The sequence below is a fragment of the Oryza sativa genome, chromosome 5 (genome assembly GCF_034140825.1).
Source record: "Oryza sativa Japonica Group chromosome 5, ASM3414082v1".
Classification (NCBI taxonomy): domain Eukaryota; kingdom Viridiplantae; phylum Streptophyta; class Magnoliopsida; order Poales; family Poaceae; genus Oryza; species Oryza sativa.
The window spans coordinates 2,020,315-2,040,749 of NC_089039.1; the positions used below are offsets into that span (position 1 = coordinate 2,020,315).

At 42.5% G+C, this 20,435-nt stretch overlaps 1 protein-coding gene and 1 long non-coding RNA gene across 2 annotated transcripts; both read left to right on the forward strand.

Moving 5' to 3' along the window:
• Positions 1-3,717: 3,717 nt before the first annotated feature.
• On the forward strand, positions 3,718-8,523 carry LOC4337725 (peroxidase 2). Its single transcript, XM_015784808.2, has 2 exons — positions 3,718-4,065; positions 7,264-8,523. The coding sequence occupies exons 1-2, from the start codon at positions 3,853-3,855 to the stop codon at positions 8,077-8,079; spliced, it is 1,029 nt and encodes a 342-aa protein (XP_015640294.1). The 5' UTR covers positions 3,718-3,852; the 3' UTR covers positions 8,080-8,523.
• An 8,746-nt stretch (positions 8,524-17,269) lies between these two features.
• On the forward strand, positions 17,270-19,601 carry LOC136356464 (uncharacterized). The gene is made up of 2 exons (XR_010741297.1): positions 17,270-18,397; positions 18,925-19,601. It is a non-coding gene; the product is annotated as an uncharacterized lncRNA (long non-coding RNA).
• The last annotated feature ends 834 nt before the right edge of the window (positions 19,602-20,435 follow it).

The following is a 20,435-nucleotide window of genomic DNA, read 5'->3' on the forward strand; positions in this document are numbered from 1 at the left end:
CCCATGTACTCCTCCTACCTACTTTCCATGATGAATATTCTGTCTGTACTCCAACACTAATCAAACAAAGTGGTACTCAAGTACACAGCATGAGTAATATTAGTATCTAACACTGATCATCTAAGTATCTACATATAAAGTAGGGATCACATGTAACTACTAATTAACTAAGTTGTAGCCCCCCAATGCTAGCTAGTTTAATTCATTAATACTCCAGCATGTATCAAAGGCTTCAATTAAAAATGAGCAAATATAGCTGGAGCTAGCAGTATGGCAAATTGCAAAGAAAGCAAAAGCAAGTGCACAGTCTATTCAATATCAAGGCAAAGTTGGAATAATCCGAGCTAGCATGGAGAGCAGCCTGCGTGCTTGATAAACTTTGGAATTATTATTCATGGACCACCTTTGATTAGACTTTTTTCATGGCCAATTAAGGTTATATGCATCTACTAGCTTGCTAGCTTGCCAAGGATGGTTGTTAAGTTCTGAAGACTTGTTCTGAATTGAAGACTTGTGCTGAATTGGAAGCTTGCTTGCAGCTGCCTGCTAGCCACTAGGCTTCAATTCAGGCACGAATTAAACAAGTTGCGTGTCTGCATCGGCATTGCAGAACTCAAGAAAAGATTAATCAAAAGGTCGGTCTAAGAAAACGGGAGAAATTGATTAAAGATGGAGGAGGAAGAGAGATGACAGATCAGTTCCATCTATATTTATAATATTGACTTGAGAGAAATCGTTAAGTTTTTAATATTTCCATGATGCTATATATTCCTACTTGTATGAGATTGACATGTCACCTGCAGCTACTACCTGCAAGTGCATGGCATCATGAACAGTATATATTAGTAGATCTAAACTAGTTTATGCATACAGCAAGAAGACACGGCCAAATGTAATGTGCCTAACCATTTGCAGACACTTGCTGGTCATTGATGAGCCTGAATATTATTGTGTTTGTGTACTGGCCTCCAAATAAAGGCTAATTACCACATTGTATAATACTGTTCATCATTCTGGATGGCCTTAATTCAGCTGCTGTTGCTTACTTTCTGTGCAATCAATCTGCCATGCATGACAGGATATGTATACAGACAAGAAAAAATGGATGGGTAGGAGTAGATTGATTGGAAGAGTGTGTATATGGTACTACTAAATTCAGTTATAAATAGTGGCGTTTAGTTTGTACTACAGTGATATGAATGATCACCTATGCACTAGTTTATTTTTAATTGCTAGTACAAAATGCAAAATATATTTTAAAATGTACCCCAAAACAGATCTAGCCATACCGTTTTCAAAATTGAATCGAAGTATTGCAAAGATATTGATGATAAGAATTTACAGACACATTAATTGTGCATTTTACAAAATACATAACTTATTCGTAACATGAAGGAGGGAGTATACATAAACACGGAATACTTTTGAAAATCCTGTATTATATAGTTACAACCCACTAACATCATTTACTCTTGTAAAGAAGCCTATGCGTACGTGAGGCCACACATCGAGAAGCCAGAAGCTAAACCAATAGACCAGTAGAAAGTTGCTTTGTATTTTTTTCAAAATTCTTGTACCCCCTCATGTTCCTACTATGTGACACCATTTGTCGGTGAACCTTCGCTTTTTCTCTCCTTCTATAATGAAATTGGCAGAGCACCTGCCCCTTCCTAAAAAAAAATATCACTTTTATATATCATACATATTATAGGTATTTAGTTAAAATTGATATTTGTTTCATATAATTTCCCGTGTAACGTGCGAGGTGTCGTCTAGTTAATCAGAGAGACGACCGAGACAAAGAGAATGCATATGTAGTATGGCAGTACAAGGAGGTTGCACGAAAGCGACTAAAAATTGAGAAGGCAAAGGGCCAGCAGGGAGGGACGTTGGCATGGACGGATCATGGAGTCACTACTGTTCGTACATATACATAGAGCATTAATCTATGTGTGCGTGTCAAAGAAACGAGAAATTAAGTTGTTTAATGATCTCAACAAAAAGGAAAAACGATGGGATGGAATGGAACTCTGCAACCACCAGGATATGATTCGAAATATGCTCAACACGATTGCATCCATCCATCCATCTGAATTCGTAATTGAGGTTGGATCGAAATTTAACCTTATGCTAGCTCCAGTTAGAAATGCCGATAGATGTATCGATCAATGCGTGATGTGTGCACGGTTTTCTTGTGCCACCGACAGCGCCTCGCCAACAACCGACCGGAGTTCAAGGAGAAGGAGAGGCTAATGAGCAAATATCAAGCTATTCATGAGTGGCGACGATTGGTAAATTCACTTGTACTTTTGTATGAACATAACATGTTTCATACTCATAAAAATATTTGATGTTTAGTACAATATTTGATTTTTAAAACTCAAACCATCGACGATTTCTCAAATTGATTAGTTTATTAAAAAAATACAAAAGTAATTATATGTCTATATTTGACTTAATTAGGAAGCAAGATATCATAAACTTAATGTGTTTTACAAACTTATTCCAACATAAAATTTTTAATGATCAAAATATTAAAAGCTTGACCAAACATTATCATAAACATTAAATATTTATGTTGGAGATGGTAGGATTATATCGAAACCAGTCGGCGCACATGTATACAAGTAATTCGATAATTATTGTTGTACATAAATAAATCATACTCCCTTTGTTCTTAATATTTACACTTGTCTTGTAAATTGTACAGTTTTTTTTTAATGAAGTGAGCGTATCTCAACTGGTTAGATTCCTTGTGGTGGAATCAATCTACTTGGATTTAAATTATAAATTTAACACGGGTGCTTCCTTGATAACTTCATAATATTTTTTTCACGAATGCGCAAAAGGATTGCACGTCAATATATTTGACACGGGTGCTTCCTTGATCCACTCTCTCTTTAGTCTCAGTGGTTCTGGAGTCCATCCATTCATAGAGCCATATGTGGCATTTAGCTGGCGTCGCTGTTTCTGGGGATTTGTTGGGAGTGTAGCATGGCTCGGTGCCTTCCGCCGCTTGGAGTCTGTTTTTAGCCGCCGTAGTTTCTCTAAGTTTCTTTTGCTTTTTCTCCCTTCTCCTAACATAAGTCGGTCTGGGCGATTGCGTTGTGTGTAACTTCGTAATCTCGACATATGCTGGCCCCCTCGACACGCCGGCGTAACGACGGCAAGGGGTTCCGGCCGGCGACTGTGGCGTGGGCTGCGCGCATTTCTCGAAGCGGCAAGACGTACGTACTACCTCCATATTTGATATCGATCATGAATTACATCAGAGATCAGTGACACGCCATGGCAGTATGGCACGCACGGATCGATCCGTCAACGCCCCAACTGCAGTTAGGTGGCGCGATAGTAACAAGCATAAATCGAACCCTTTTAGTTACTTTTATTTCTCTCCTTTTTCTTCTAATCTCCTCATTCTTCTTAATTCTTAAGATATACTCCTACTAGAAGAAGAAGAAGAAGCAGTACAGTGATTACTGTCTTACTGAAGCATCAGAGCCCATCACTCTCTCCCTTTCTCTCTGAAAACTCTGTAAACTAAACTGATCTGCGAATTAAAGTTAAATTACAAGCGTTTTTGCGCGGTGGCACTTCACTGTCACACATGATGACCCCGCTCACATCATCACTTAGCAAAGCTGACCGTTAAAACGCAATTTCCCATCGATCGTGCAACGATATATATACCACCTGCCACCCCTTCTTCTCCTCTCCACCCCCCTCTCTGCTTCCCTCCACACTGCCTCGCCAACCAACCACCGCTACACACGAGGCGGCGCGTGGCCGGAGAGCGAGAAAAGGCGACGTACCCATCGATAGCGAGAAATTAAGTTGCCGGAGAGGAGGAGGATGACGATGAGGTTGGCGGCGGCGGTGGTGGTGATGGTGGTGGTGGCGGCGGCGGCGATGTCGGTGGAGGCGGAGCTGAGCGTGGATTACTACAAGAAGAGTTGTCCCGGAGTGGAGAACGTGGTGAGGTACCATGTCGCCAAGGCGCTCAAGGCGAATCGCAAGGAAGGCGCCGCCCTCGTCCGCCTCATCTTCCACGACTGCTTCGTCAGGGTAATTATCTCAATCAGATAATTAACTTTCTTGCATATCAATTATTGTAGCGGCTCATGATTGATCCATCCATATATATCAATCTACATTTGCAGTACGTACTAGCTAAGGTTTACTAGCTAGCTTAACTGTTAGTTAGTTGTGTGTGTACATAGTACAACTTGGCTTTGCAGAGTTTAGTTGTGTTACAGTTGGTTTCATTCTTCAGAATCACTCATCAGGTGATCGATCCATCGAGGAAACTTATCACATTCTAGCTAGGTTAGTTGATTAATTAATAAGGAAAACAACTTTACTCTTGATGGAAATAACAGCAACATTTACACAAACTAACTAAGCAACTACTCAATCAGCATCTTATCTTACACCAACGTCGTCGTCGCCGCATAAGCGTGTATGAGAAATGATCAAATCTTAAGCTAATATACATAACACAGCTTCTTAGTTAAGTCTCTGAACCCCACTTGGTTGGTTGTTGTCAAGATCAACACAGATAGTTATCAGCAAGTTAGCAGCCACACGCCACTGCATTTGACACACTGTCATCACTCCATCCAGAGACAGTTTCTTCTTCTTTCTCTTCCTTTCTTTCCATGCACAAAAGAAAAGAAAAGTTCAATGGAGACCTAGCTAAGCTAAGCTAAGCTAGTTTCGTGAGCTACTTGACTTCTACTAGTTCACTACTAATCCAACATGGCAAGAGAGAGAAACTAAAGGTAGATTAGAGAGAGAAAGATAGATAGATAGAGAGAGAGAGAGAGATTGGTAGCCAGCAATTCAGCATCTGCAACATGCATGCTGGAATCGAATGTGATACTTTCCTTGTGTCCATCATTTGGACTGTCAATGCATGCTACACCTTTTTTTTTCCCTTCTGGCTGCTTAGCTAAACACATAATTAAGCTGCATTAGCTTAGCTTAATTAGCTCTAGGGTCCCAGAAACACTATGCCCTTGTCGTCAGTTTATTCCCTCTCCTTTCTTTTCTCTGCATGGGTGCCAGCCAGATGCAGCTGCTGCTGATGTTGCTGTGATTGGCAAGCAACATGTAACTACCTATTCAATTGGTTCATGCATCATCAGTACGTTTTGCATACACACAAATAATTAATTAATTAGACTCTCATGTATATCATATTAGTAGTAGTAGTAGTTAAACATGATTTTATTGGTGTTCGATTTCTAGGTAAGCTCAATTAGTGGGATATGATTATGTTTGGATTGTGCTTGGGGCCAGAGCTTCTTTGCTTCCTATGGGGCAAATTGTTTTCTTGTGCTGATTGTCTAGGAGAGAGAGAGAGAGAGAGAGAGAGAGAGAGGAAAAGGACACATATGGGAGAGAAAAGGGGACACTGTGTTGAGAAAGAGAAAGCATACCTATATCTCTCCAGAGTCATGACCAATAATTGGTACCACTAGCTCCTCAGTCATGAATAGAAAAGAGAGTAAAAGTAATTAATTGAACTTTTTTTTACTTACCCTTTTGATTAACAAGTAATTAGTGCATGTTCTGACAGAGTTTCAGCACTCTCATCCAAGCAAGCATCCTAGCTTACTTGGCTCTAAAAGTTCTTGGAGTTGCATTTGTTCTGATTAAATTACATATTTTGATTGGTTTGTGCGAGCCAATTTGTGTTCATGTTATTAGACTAAAAATATAGAGTGAAACTATTTTATTTAGACATGCAAGAATACAACATAGGTCATTAGTGGCTACGGAATTGAATGAGCACATTATAGACGAAATGGTCGGTAGCATCGGTAGTCTTTCTTTTTGTTCTCCTCTTTTTAAGAAAATAATAAAAGAAGATGATGTACATATATACAAGTTGCAGCATGCATGGACTTTTCGTTGTGTGGTTTAAGCATCAGCAGCAATAGAACTGTTCAAGTAATTAAGAACCAATAATGCATTTGCCCTCTCACCGACACTACATATGCAATTATATGTGCATATCGTTTTCCAACAACTCAGCTGACGATGATCAATCGATCGATCTATCACACATTTTTCTCAAGGGGCTCTAATATAATTAAAGGTTTATTTGCCATAGCTTCAGCTCCATCTTTTAAAAGTTGGAGCTCAACGAAACAGTTTCAGCTCCATCTAAAATAAGAGTAGATCTGGTTGAAGCATTCTCACAAAATAAATTAGAGAGGTGGAGCTAGATTTAGACTGTTCCACAACTCCACTCCAAATCCAACTCTTAAAACTAAATTTAAGAGTTGGAGCTCTATCAAACAGATCCTAACTGTGCTTAAGTACAGATAGGATGACTTGCCAAGCACACATATAGTTAACAGTATTAGTATTAACTACTAGTGTTTTGGACGGTGGAACAAGAGTAGGAGGTATGAGATCGATGATGTGTGGAATTAATTGAACGATTCCGTGGAGATGTTTGGTCCAAAGGACGGTATGATTCGGCCTAGTAGTGTTAGGCTCATTGGTTGAGAGAATAAAGAAGGATGAAACAACTATAGAATAAGTAGCATTTTAATACAAAACAAATTTAATATAATGATATTTTTAATTATGGATTTAATAAAACTAATTCGGTGTTTTATATGTTGCTAAGTTTTTAACAAGCTTGGTCAAACTTGATATAGTTTGACATAGGTCAAAAAAAACGTCTTATAATATGGTGTGGAAGATTGTTAATTGACTAACTACCTAAATTGGGGTATATAGAGAACTTCAACATATGCAGAGTGTTTAAGGCATTATTAGTTGACTACATTGCGCGTGCTTAATTTTTTATCAATTGTATTGTCTAATCATGTGATAATTACCGTTAGCTAACATAATTATGACATACATTTAAATCTTACCCCGATATTCACTAATCCCAAAACATCTAATTGTTACCAGTCAAATTTATGGATCATTCCTGCTTATCCTACTATGGTTCTACTTGTACAATGCAGAAATTCTGAAATATTTCTGCCTAAAAAAATTCAAAATTCGAACAAATTTTAGTATAACGATTTGACCTTTTTTTACCACGCAAACAATTTTAAGTTTGGTCAAGTTTATGAAAACTTTTTGTATTTGAATTGTTTGGCGCCATTGATTAATTACAATGTAAAAAATGCACGACAAATTTGAATTCTCAATTGGTTGCTGATTATAGTAATTTTTTTTTTAAAAAAACGCGCGAATGTTAATGATCGATTTGAATTGGAATGGGTGGTGCAGGGGTGCGACGCGTCGGTGCTGCTGGACCCGACGGCGGAGAACCCGCACACGGAGAAGACGGCGCCGATCAACATCGGCCTCGCCGCGTTCGAGCTCATCGACGAGATCAAGGCGGCGGTGGAGGAGCGGTGCCCGGGCGTGGTCTCCTGCGCCGACATCGTCATCTACGCCGCCCGCGACGCCTCCATCCTCCTCAGCAACGGCCACGTCCACTTCGACGTCCTCGCCGGCCGCCTCGACGGCCGCGTCTCCCGCGCCGCCGACGCCCAGCGCGACCTCCCGGACTCCACCTTCACCATCTCCGAGCTCATCCGCAACTTCCGCCGCAAGAACTTCACCATCGAGGAGCTCGTCATCCTCTCCGGCGCCCACGCCGTCGGCGTCGGCCACTGCTCCTCCCTCCGCGCCCGCCTCACCGCGCCACCCGAGCAGATCCTCCCGGGATACCGCAGCCTCCTCGCCGGCAAGTGCGCCGCCGGCGAGGACCCGATCGTGCCCAACAACGTCCGCGACGAGGACCCCGCCGCCGTCGCCGCCACCATCCCGTCCTTCCTCCCGAAGCTGAGGAAGTTCGAGTTCTTGGACAACAGCTACTACCACAACAACCTCGCGAGGATCGTCACCTTCAACTCCGATTGGCAGCTGCTCACGGAGAAGAAGGCGCGCGGCCATGTCCACGAGTACGCCGACAATGGCACGCTCTGGGACGAGGATTTCTCCGACGCGCTCGTCAAGCTCAGCAAGCTGCCATTGCCGCCCAAGGCCAAGGGCGAGATCCGCCGCCATTGCCGCCGCGTCAACACCCACCACTACTGATTCTTCATCCTCATCATCCCAACATCAAGCCTTCCATCTTGAGCTCTCATCTGCATCCTCATTTTCAATAATTCTTTGTTTCATTATTCGCATGGTTGGTTCATCATCGTCGTTTAATTTTGTGTATCTTGTTCTTTTTTTTGATTTGTTGGTGCTCGTCGATCTCGTGTTGAATTGGTTTAATTTTGTGTTGAATTCTACGCGCATGTGTATGTGAGAACACCAGTACAGCGAGAATTCATGGTGTATAGTAGCTTTTGTGTTGTTGCATTCTCTGTCTATTGGTGTCAAAAAGAAAGAAAGTTAATTAGTTGTTGTTTTTTTTTTTGGTATGGTTTGGATTGGATTTGTATTCATCCATCCAAAACTTTCTCCATTTTCATGTAATAAGGAGGGATTACAGAAAGATCGATATATGGCACTGGCCACTTCAATTATGTTCCATTTCCAGTTTTAACTGTGATGAGCAAGCCCTACTGTCATTGCTAGTCCAGATCCTCTGTTTTTAATGGATGTCAATTTGCTTCTAGCAAAAAGGAAACATGAAATGAAAAGAAAAGAAGCACAAAATTATGCTACTCCTTCATGTTAAACATACTAGTGATTTCAATGGCACAATGTTAATTCTTGAATTATTATCACAGTAACTCTAGATGGCAGCAATTATATTTGGGCCCATCCACAGGAAGATTCGATGGGCCCAAATATAATTGCTGTCATCTAGAGTGCAAGCCTAGGGCCATTTGGACCATGAGAAACGTGTTGGGCTCAAATGTGACTTCCATTCATGAAATTTAGACCGGCCCATTAATCATCTAGACCCAATTGTGGGCCCAAATTGCCATGCTTGAGACACATGGCCCATATGTGCAGTCCAGCGGGATCACAGCCCATTTCGCTAATCAAGCTGGACTCCAACACACATCGACGAGGCCAGGGAATAAGATCACTTTGACTCCCTCAACTGACCACCGAATCTAAATCGTATCCCTCAACCGTAATACCAGAAATCTCGACCCCCCGAACTTGCGAAACCGGTGCAATTTGACTCCCTCGGCGGTTTTGGGGGCGGTTTCGCTGACATGGCACCATGTGGCGCCTACATGTAGATATTGACCTAGTCTTCGGTCCACGTGGCGTTGACGTGGCACTTACGTGGCAGTAGAATTAAAAAATATACGTGGGACCCATTAGTCATTCACACAAAAAAACTGTGGGCCCACTGACATGTGGGGCCCACATGTCAGCCCTTTCTTCTTCCTCCTCCCTCTCTTCCTTCTCTCTCTTTCTATCCCCTTCTTCCCATTCGGCCGACGGGCAGGAGGGCGGCTGGCGGCATCGGGGCACATCAGAACCGGACCAGGGGCGGCGGTCGGCGGCTAGGGCGGCGGTGGCTCCGCCGCGACGGCTCGCGATAGTGGGAGGACGAGGGGAACGACGGCGGCGACTGGCGGCAGTGGGAGGACGAGGGGAACGGCAGCGGCGACTCGCGGCAATGGGAGGACGAGTGGAACGGCGGTGGCGGCCCGCGCTGCCGCTCGTCATCCTCATCCTCGCGGTTACCGGCGTGGTCTCCGACGGCTCGTGAGGTCGTCGTCGGTGACGAAGCGACTGGCGCGGGGGGTCATGTGGAGGCCGTTGGAGAAGGTCGGGGTGACGGGGCTGGAGAAGGCCAGGGGTGGCAAACACTACAACGCCACCTCCTCCGCCGAGAACCATCAAATCGAAAGAGACAAACAAAACAAAGAAACAAAAGAAAAGGAAAAAAAGGGGACGAGAGGCGGCGCTCACCTCCATGGCGGGATCTCACGGCCGGCGGGGACAGGGAGGGAGCAGCTGGTAGCTGCGAATGGCGAGATGCGACGGGGACTCCGAGGCGAGGCCCAAGAAGCTCCGATGGCCGCCGCCGCTCCCCTCGTTCGTGCGCCGTTTCCATTGTCGGTAGACCCCGGCGGTGCGCCACCGCCTCCCCACCGAGGCCGAGCCGGGCCGGCCCCCGCTCTTGCTGCCCTCTCGACCGCCGGCCAAATGGGAAGAAGGGGAGAGATTGAGAGAGAAGGGAGAGAGGGAGGAGGAAGAAGAAAGGACTGACATGTGGGCCCCACATGTTAGTGGGCCCACTTTTTTTTTAATGACTAATGGGTCCCACAAATATTTTTTAATTCTACTGCCACGTAAGTGCCACGTTAACGCCACGTGGACCGTAGACTCGGTCAATATCACCACATAGGCGCCACGTCAGCGAAACCACCCCCCCAAACCACCGAGGGAGTCAAATTGCACCGGTTTTGCAAGTTTGGGGGGTCGAGATTTCTGTTATTGCGGTTGAGGGATACGATTTAGATTAGGTGGTCAGTTGAGGGAGTCAAAGTGATCTTATTCCCGAGGCCAGCGAACCAGCGGACCCAGGTTTGGGCCAGCCCCTGACCAGCCCACTACCTATTCGGTCCAAGAGAATGGTGAAAATGTGGGCTCTCGTACCCAGGTCTCAGGCCATAGCCTTAAGTGGCCCAGGACCTGGTCCGCCACTGGATAGAAGTCAGAACTCGCCGGAGAAATCGAAGAAGACCACGGTGATCGACCTAGTGATCTCGTTGGTTTACTGTTCACCGATCGGACCGTCGAGTCAGCCGGTTCAATGCTGAACGGAGGTATATGGCTACTATATATTTTCTATTAAAAAAAATGAGTTTGCTAGCAATATGGTAAACTTGATAATGGGTCTGTTCACTTTGATGAAAAAAAAAAAAAACCTTACCAAATTTTAGCATTTTGGTATAGTTGCCAAAATTTTGGTAAACTTGTCAAAATTTTGACAGGATTTCTTATATAGTTATCAAAATTTAATAGCAAACTAAATGTAGGGCCTGTTTACTTTGATGCCAAAAAAAAACCTTACCAAATTTTAGCATAGTTACCAAAATTTTGACAACTTGCCAAAATTTTGGCAGGATTTCTTATATAGTTACCAAAATTTGGCAGCAAACTAAATGTAGCCACTTTTTTGATAACTTTACCAAAAATTTGGTAAGGTTAAAAATGGCATCAAAGTGAACAGGCCCGTAGCCACTTTTTTTGCAACTTTACCAAAATTTGGTAAGGTTGAAAATGGCATCAAAGTGAACAGGCCCAATGTCTCAATCCGCAAGTCACGGGTTCAAATCACTTCCCACACATGCTTTCTCTTATATTTTGCATAAAATATAAATGGGCCGTGGTGTAGGATGATGGGCCTTACAAGGCTAGCCCAAGCGTTAGCCCAACTTACAATGAACCGCCGGTTCTTATTAGCCCGGTTCGCCGGTTTTCACTAAAAACCATCCGGTTCACTCGGTTCTTACCGGGTCAAATGCATGAGCCGTCCGTTCTACTAAACCGAACCGGTGAGAGGCATGGTTCTGGTTTTACGATTCAACCGCTGGGCCGGTCCGGTTTTTTTACTAGGCTGGCACAACCTTTCCTTTCCCATATCCGGAGGTATCCCAGCCGGCGACTATAGGAGTAGAAATCCGGAGAGACGCAACCTTTTTCTTTCCCATATCCGGAGGTATCCCTGCCGGCGGCTAGGAGTAGAAATCCGGAGATGCAGTGACCAATCGCTGGAAAGAAGAATTGCAGTGGTGCTACTCCCTCCGTTTCATAATGTAAGACTTTCTAGTATTGCTCATATTCATATAGATGTTAATGAATATAGATACACATATATGTCTAGATTCATTAACATCTCTATAAATGTGGGCAATACTAGAAAGACTTATATTATGAAACGGAGGAAGTATATCAGAACAAGGAGCGCCGGCAAGTAGAAGAAGGGTTGGAAGAGGAGGAACACCACCACTATATCCCGATTAGTTTCAGCACGTGGGGTATGTGCGTGCTTCCCGGCAAGTGGACCAGCTCCAGTTTCAGAGAAGATGGGAATTGGTGATGATCTGACCACCATCCAACTCGTCGCCATAGCCTACATAGCTTTGCTTGCTTGCCGCGAAATCTGATGAGCATGTCTGAAGAATTTTCCATGTTAAATTCAGAGTTCAGACTTCGCTTACTTGCAATGCGACTTGCCTCCCGATCTAACTACTAGATGGCTCGCGACCGATCGAGCAATTAATCTCCCCATCCACGCACAATCCATCTCGCATTAGTTTTCTCTCAACTTATTCACAATTTCGACTATATATTGCACATGTACACAAGCTTTTTTTTTCTCTGTTAAAACAAATCCATCGTGGCTATATTTTCTCTCTCATTGCCTGGTTATTATCTAATCGGTCACAACTAAAATTTAAATTTATTATTTGATTTTACAGTTGATTTTGTGTTTTTTCTCATTATAATTTATCTTTTAAGCATTGGTTTTTAAATCGTTAAAACACGAATATAAAAGTTTAACCTTCAATTCGTTGCTTAGTTGAGTTTTTTCGTTGTCTATCAGCTACTCACCGTGGACTTCAATTTTTATTGTGGTTTAATAGAGCAACCAACAACAGTTGAACTGTTTAGGAAATATAGATACAGTAGTGTAAAGTTGTATTTGGTTTGATGCTAATATATTTTTTTAGAAACACGGTACAAACTTAAATGCTTATAACGCACGTACACTCACCCCTTGTAAACACACGCACACACCATACCCCTACGAGCACCTTAAAAATCTGAGCAGGCCAACATATAATTAGAAGCTAGTAAAATTTTGATAAGAATTTAGAAAGTGTCAAATTGGATATCGGCAATGCCAATGATTTGGCTTCGGACTAAAATCACCCTATCTAGTATTGAAACTATCGGTAAAAACATTTCAGCTTCAATTTAAAACGGCCCTAAGATTCAATAATGCATCTACCTTGCCGACACTACAGGAACGCCCATCGATCCTTTTCCGTTCGACAACTGATCAGACGATCGATCGAGATAGATATTATGGAGCTAGCACATTTCAGCTCCAGGGCTCTAACTATATAGTACTCCCTCCGTTTTAAAATACTTGACACCGTTGACTTTTTAGTACATGTTAGACTGTTCGTCTTATTAAAAAAAATTGTGAAATATATAAAACTATATGTGTACATAAAAGTATATTTAACAACGAATCAAATGATATAAAAAGAATAAATAATTACTTAAATTTTTTTGAATAAGACAAATTGTCAAACACATACTGAAAAGTTAACGGTGTCAAATATTTTGAAACGTAGGGAGTATATTGCTCAAGTACCAACGAATTGAAATGACTTGTCTTGTCCATTTTAATTTGCACGTAGGCCACTTAACAGCAACTTTGAAAACAAATGGTAGGAGTATTAACTATGGTTAGGACATATTGGGGATAACGACGAAGGCAAGACAAAGATGGAATAGAACGATTCCTTCTGTATTGTTGAGAGAACGTGCCGAAAGATCCGGTTCTTGAATATATTACAGGGAGGATGAAATGGAACGAAAGGTACTAACTATAAAATATTATCAAAAATGAGAGGAGAAATTAGTCAATTTCATTAGTACAACCCAAGTGCATGTTTACCTACATCCACTATCATCATATACATACTTCAAGAAAAGCATAATACTAATATATATTATATCCTCTTATCAGTACAAATATACCATTCTCAATAAAACATCGATTAATGCCTTAGAATATTGTTGCACATGCATTAATTATTTGAATTGTAAAAACCATTCTTCTTCTCCGGGAGCCCTCCATCGGTCTCTTGTTTTCTAGGTGATTAATTTCCGGTTCAATGTACATTAGGTTAACTGATATTACTGAGCAAGCCTAATAATCAGTCAGCTGCTTATTCTAAAATTTTGCTTAATTTTCACTCTTTCTTAGTTGGAGTTAATTCTTGAGACTATTTAGTCGCCTGCGGCTTTGCACTCTCGCGTCTCAACTCTCTCCTCTAGCTTACTGCAACAGCTGATGTGGAAGGCTAATAGCCGGTTATTGTACATGTGCTCGATCTAATGGAATACTTAAATCATATGTTAATATATACTCCCTCCATATTTTAATGCATGACGCCGTTGACTTTTTGACAAGCGTTTGACCTTTCGTCTTATTCAAAAAATTTATGTAATTATAATTTATTTTATTGTGACTTGATTTATCATCAAATGTTCTTTAAGCATGACATAAGTATTTTTATATTTGTATAAAAATTTTGAATAAGACGAGTGGTCAAACGTTGGTTAAAAAGTCAACGGCGTCATAAATTAAAATACGGAGGGAGTAATTAATTGAGCATGTCATTTTGGAGACAATCAGACAACTATATGCAGATTCTAATAAAACAACTCCAAGATACATAATTAAGAACACAATAGACAAGTTGATGAATTTAATCTAGTACAGATTAGTTCATCAGCTAGTTGCAACTAACCCTTGCACATGCATCCAGCATTCCAGCCGATCATTCTACCACTTTGATTGGATATGCTATCTACATGGAATCCACTTTCGAATTTATATCTATATATGCTCGGACTTTTTTTCCTACTATCAGGTTGAGGAAGAGTTAAGGCGCTAATTCAGCTATAGTGCCTATGGAACTACCAACCAATTTTTTTTATCCAAATTAATTAACATATATTTGCTACTCCTACCCAATTAGTTGCAGTTGGCCTGATGAACAGAAGAAGTTGGAGACTGGCAGATTAACTCTGACTTCTGAGATGACTTCTTGTCGATCAAGAGCAGGTTTTTCTCCGTGAAAGATGGAATGACTGAACTAATTAATTAATAGTATAATTTAGTTAGCGCGGGTAGCAATAGGGTGCTGCGTCGATATCCACTATTAGTCCATTACCTAGCGAAAATATTTTGACAATCAGTCGTATGTTATCAAATGTGGAAAAAGTTGTAATTCATATATTATTGTTGTAAGCTCAGCTCACTTTAAGGACGATCTATGTGAGAAAAAATTACAGGAATTTTACATAAGTTAGTTTAGTTTCGGTGAAATTCCTTTTGAAAATCCTCCATTTCAAGGGAAAGCCTAAAAAACTATAGAATTTTTCTACAATTCCACGGACCTAGATTTAGAAAGCAGAATTAGAGTCAATATATAATTATTTCTCCTATTTCTATAAATGTGTTTTTATTTGAATATAGCTACTAAACAAAATACCTATGTTTTGCTACAAATAAATATGAATTATGCATGTTTGGAAAGAATCGATTGTGATGTTTTTTTTATAGATAGAGTACAATTCATCTGTGTACGTGTAGACGTCTTTTCAGGATAAATTTGTAGTTGAGAGATGTAATAAGATTAAGAGTAAATTTCACAAAACTACAGGTACTTTGCACAATCTATCACAAAACTACATATTTAAAAAATTGTCTCATAAAACTACAGATTTAGGGACCTCGTTATCACAAAACTACAGGTCTTAGCTCTCCCAGTTAAATCTACCGTGACCTGACAGGGGTGGCCCACTTGCAGTCTCAGGAACCTTCAAGATGGTTGCCACATCAGAAATCCCATGTCACTCCTCCTCCGGTTGAATCGTCAGTCCACGCACGCACTTTTCCTTCTCCTGGAAGGAACCACGCCAGTCCTCCTGCGCCCTGGGCGGCAAAAGAGAGGAAACGCGGGAACGAGCAAAATAATGGGGATGAAGGGGGGAACCTAGGAGGAGGGAGAACATAGCTCGTTTGCTTCGGAGGCAGATTTGTAGAGCAGTTCTTTCAATTGTGCTTCCCTCATGTCAAGCAGAGCATTCTTGTGGGCTAACTCATCATTCTTCTCTTTCTCCAAACGGTCTTTCAGGGCAAAAGCCTTAAACATGTCAGCTTGAATAATTGCTTCACGTTTCACTCCACGGTCCACCATATCCCACATGCCAGCTAGTGTCTTCTTCACCCTCGAGTCCCATTCAGGATCCACCCATTGAACGAACTTGCATTGGTCCTCGTCTTCCTGAATAAGCCCAACAAAATCAGGTCAAAATTGTGGGGGAAAATTAAAAAAAAAACAAAATCAAAGAAAACAAAAAAACAAACCTCTAATGGACAGCCCAAGAACCTCCTGCCTGTGTCTTCTCCTTCCCAAGCCACCCTCCGTGCTAGACACAATCCATGCTTGCAGCGCAATCGAGTTCCTTTCTCCTCACCATGCCATTCTGTTTCTTCCAAATATAAGGGCACTGCATCCAGACTTACCTCCTACGACCCCAAAGATTTCATTCGATCCCAACTCACCAAATCAAACCCAATTTCGAAAAATCAAAATCAAAACCAATCGCACACTCAAATCCACTAGTATATACATTGCATACCTTGCCCAATGCACAGCTCACGCTACCCTGTTGCTGGGATGGTGCACCTATGCTTCGCTTCTTGCTCGCGCTATTCGCCGATGCCATCTCTATGGCTAGGGTTTCTTCAGGCCAAAGAGGAACGATGCGGTGACCAGGCGAAGACGCGAGACGACGATGCACGCGTGGAAAGTGAGGAATTGGCCACCGAATGGGTCCACGTAGAGGTGGCCAAATGGGCCGGGCCAAACGGGCCGCGCGCGGCACGGCCGGACCTGTAGCAGGCACGGCCCGGCACGGCCTGCTACAGTAACGGGCCGTGCCGGCACGGCCCGTTTAGCCGTGCCGTGCTTGGGCCGCTGGCCGAGCACGCGGGCCGGCACGGCACGGCCCGGCTACTGTAGCGGGCCGGCACGGCACGGCCCGCGGCACGGCCCGGCACGGCACGGCGGCGGCCCGTCAGGCGCGGCAGGCGGGCGGCGGTCCAATGGGACGGCGACACGTGGCACTAACGGCTATTTGACCGTTGAAATTTGAAAATAACCGTTGGGAGGCTAAAAAATTCATAAAAATTCCGAAAAAATTCCAAAAAATCTCAAATTTCGCCCTATAAATAGGGCATGAACCCCAGCCATTTCTCCTCATCCCACACTCCTCATCTTGTGCTCTCAAGTGTTTTAAGTGCTCTCTTTGTTCTCAAGTGTGCATTTTTTTTTTTGATTTTGACAAAATTTGCTCAAATTTTGTCAAAAATCAAAATTAGTTTCGTAGTTCAACAGTTTGATCGCAGAGGTTTGAAGAGCTCGCGGTTGGAAAGATGTAAGTAATATTCAAATTTGTGTATTATTTGTATTGTGTTTGTGAATTCAATAAATATTCGAAAATTTGTTTATGTCGGTTTAAATTTTCAGAATGGATCCGAACTTTCCATACCAGTCACCGTCGTTCACCTTGGGTGATTTCGACCCCAACTACATGTCGGGGTTTGACGGTACCTCCGGATCGGCTCCAACTCCACCATCTGTGGAGGAGGTACCGGTTCATACGGCTGTCGTTGAGGAGGTACCGGTTCAGGAGGCGACAGCTTCGGAAGGATTTTCCGGAACCGCGAGCGGAAGTGTTTCGACACACACCGGCTCGAAGAGATCGAGAACCTCCGGTGTGTGGCAAAGCTTCGACGAGATAAAGGAAACATGCCCCGACGGAAGGGAGGTATCGAAAGCCCGTTGTAGAATATGTAGGCAAATTTTATCTGCTCGTTCTTCTGGTGGTACAGGTCACCTCAAGCGCCATGCAGAGTCGTGTGCCAAGAAGCAAGGAATACAACTCCGGCAGCAGCAACTTATGCTAAACCCAGACGGTACGGTACGCAGTTGGGAGTACGATCCCATGGTTGCTCGGGAATCTCTTGTCCGGTTAATCGCCAGGCAAGATTTACCCTTGAACTTTGGGGAGTCCCCTGCTTTTGAACATTACATTCAGCAATCTCATAACCCTAGGTTTAAAGCTGTGAGTAGGCAAACATCAACTAGAGATTTAGAGAATGTTTATCACAAGGAAGCAACTGCACTTAAGGAACTGTTTAGTACATGTACTTTCTCTGTTTGTGTTACTTCAGATATATGGAGTAGTAGAGCTAGAGAGGATTATCTTAGCGTAGTTGTTCATTTTGTTGATGATGATTGGCAATTACAAAAGAGAGTTTTAGGGCTTAGGTTAATAGATGTCTCACATACAGGAGAAAACATAGCTGAAAGAATTAGGGAAGTAATTAATGAATTTAATCTTGCTGATAAAATATTTGCTGTCACCCTAGATAATGCATCTGCTAATTCTAGAGCTATTGAAATATTGCAACCTTTATTTTGTGTGTATGCTCAATCTTTTCTACTCCATCAGCGTTGTGCATGTCATATAATTAATTTGATTGTTAAGACTGGCATGAAGAGGGTAGGTGACCACATCGATGCTGTTCGTCAAGCAATCGCGTGGTTAACTGCTTCTAACCCGCGGATTGCTGCATGGAAGAGGTTTTGCAATGCGGCCGGTGTGGAAGCTCGTAAGTTTGCCACCGATGCAGAGCATCGGTGGAATGCAACGTATTTAATGTTAAAAGTTGTTTTACCTTATAGTAGTTTACTTTCTGATTTTGTTCAGTCACGTGGTGGCCCAAGAAACAGTGACGGGTCTTCAGTACTGAACGAGCATGTTTGGGCAATTGTCCAAAAATTTTACCAATTTCTAGAAACTTTTTATGATTGTACTCTAACTTTGTCACATGTTTATTATCCAACTGCTAATATAATTTTGCACAACCTTCTTGAAATTGTTACTTTATTTAAAGAATACGAAAATGATGACGTTCTAACTGAACCTGTCTTTCACATGAAACAAAAATATTTGAAATATTGGAAAAATATACCTATGTTGTATGCTCTTGCTTTTGTTTTAGATCCTAGGTGTAAATTAAGGGGATTGTCTGCTATTTTATCACTTGTTGGAGATACTATAGGTGTAGATTATAGTTCTTTTTATACTGAGGTTAGACGTAAATTATATGAGGTTTTTGGAAGATATGAAGTAAAGTTTCAGGAAGTTCGCCAGCGGAGACCCCCTCCTATCCCCACTACAGGTAAGAAGAAGATACAGTGGGGTAGGATTTGGGGTGGATCGTCTTCAAGTTCAATCCAAGGTGGTGGCAGTTCGTCGGCTACAAGTGGAGACGCCTCTTCGCATGTTGTGGCCGAAGAGTTGTCCGGTTATTTGGACAGCGACGCCATCCACCACGAAGCACAAGATTTCAACGTCCTCGGGTGGTGGAATGACCACAAGATAACATATCCTGTGCTTTCAAAACTAGCACGGGATGTGTTGACGGTGCCCGTGTCGACGGTGTCCTCCGAATCGGCCTTCAGTCTATGCGGCCGAATCATCGAAGACCGGAGGACGACTCTGCGCAGCGACCACGTCGAAATGCTACTAAGCGTTAAAGACTGGGAGCTTGCTCGACAACATGCCCAATACACTGCGGACAACCAAGAATTGGCCGCCCACTTCGAGCAACTCTACCTGGATCCAGACCAACCCCAGTAGAATTTTGTTAGAAGTAGTTCTGACCTTTGAGCTGTACTCTTTTCTTTGTCATGGTTTTCTCATTTTCCCCTATGAGTTTTTACATGACAAAGTTTTTAACGAGGCAGCATGTATCATTGTATCCTGTAATGATATAAACATCAATAAAGGTCATTACTATTTTTAACAAATTCTTTTGCAATATTTTCGCAAGTGTGGATTTACCTTTAAATTATTTCATAATAATGAATCACAATCTATATTTTTAAATTTTTCAACACAACAAAAAAATACCATTTTTTCTTTTTTTTTAACATTAGCAAATCATTACTTTTTTAAAAAACTTTTATTTCCATTTTTTAAATACCATTTTTTCATTTTTTAACATTAGTAAATCATTACTTTTTTTTAAACATTTTATTTCCATTTTTAATTTTTTTTTCCTTATACATTTCCTTTGCTTTTTTTTTTTTAAAAAAAAAACTGTGCACACGGGCCGCCGTGCCCCGAACGGCCCGTGGGCCGCGGGCGTGCCGTGCCGGCACGGGCACGGCCCGGCCATCCACGGGCCGTGCTTGGGCCGGCGGCTCGGCACGTGGGCCGGCACGGCACGGCCCGTTTCATCAGCCGTGCCTAACGGGCCGTGCCGAAACGGGCCGTGCCGGAACCGTGCCCGTGCCGGGCCGGGCCGTGCCGCCCGTTTGGCCACCTCTGGGTCCACGAGAGGGATAGAAACACATCCTGCAACTTCTTCGTACAACCGTTCCACCACGCACGCATTTGACATGGGATTTCTGATGTGGCAACCATCTTGAAGGTTCCTGAGACTGCAAGTGGGCCACCCCTGTCAGGTCACGGTAGATTTAACGGGGAGAGCTAAAACCTGTAGTTTTGTGATAACGGGGTCCCTAAATCTATAGTTTTATGAGACAATTTCTTAAATCTGTAGTTTTGTGATAGATTGTGCAAAGTACCTGTAGTTTTGTGAAATTTACTCTAAGATTAAAATTATGTGCTCTATTTTG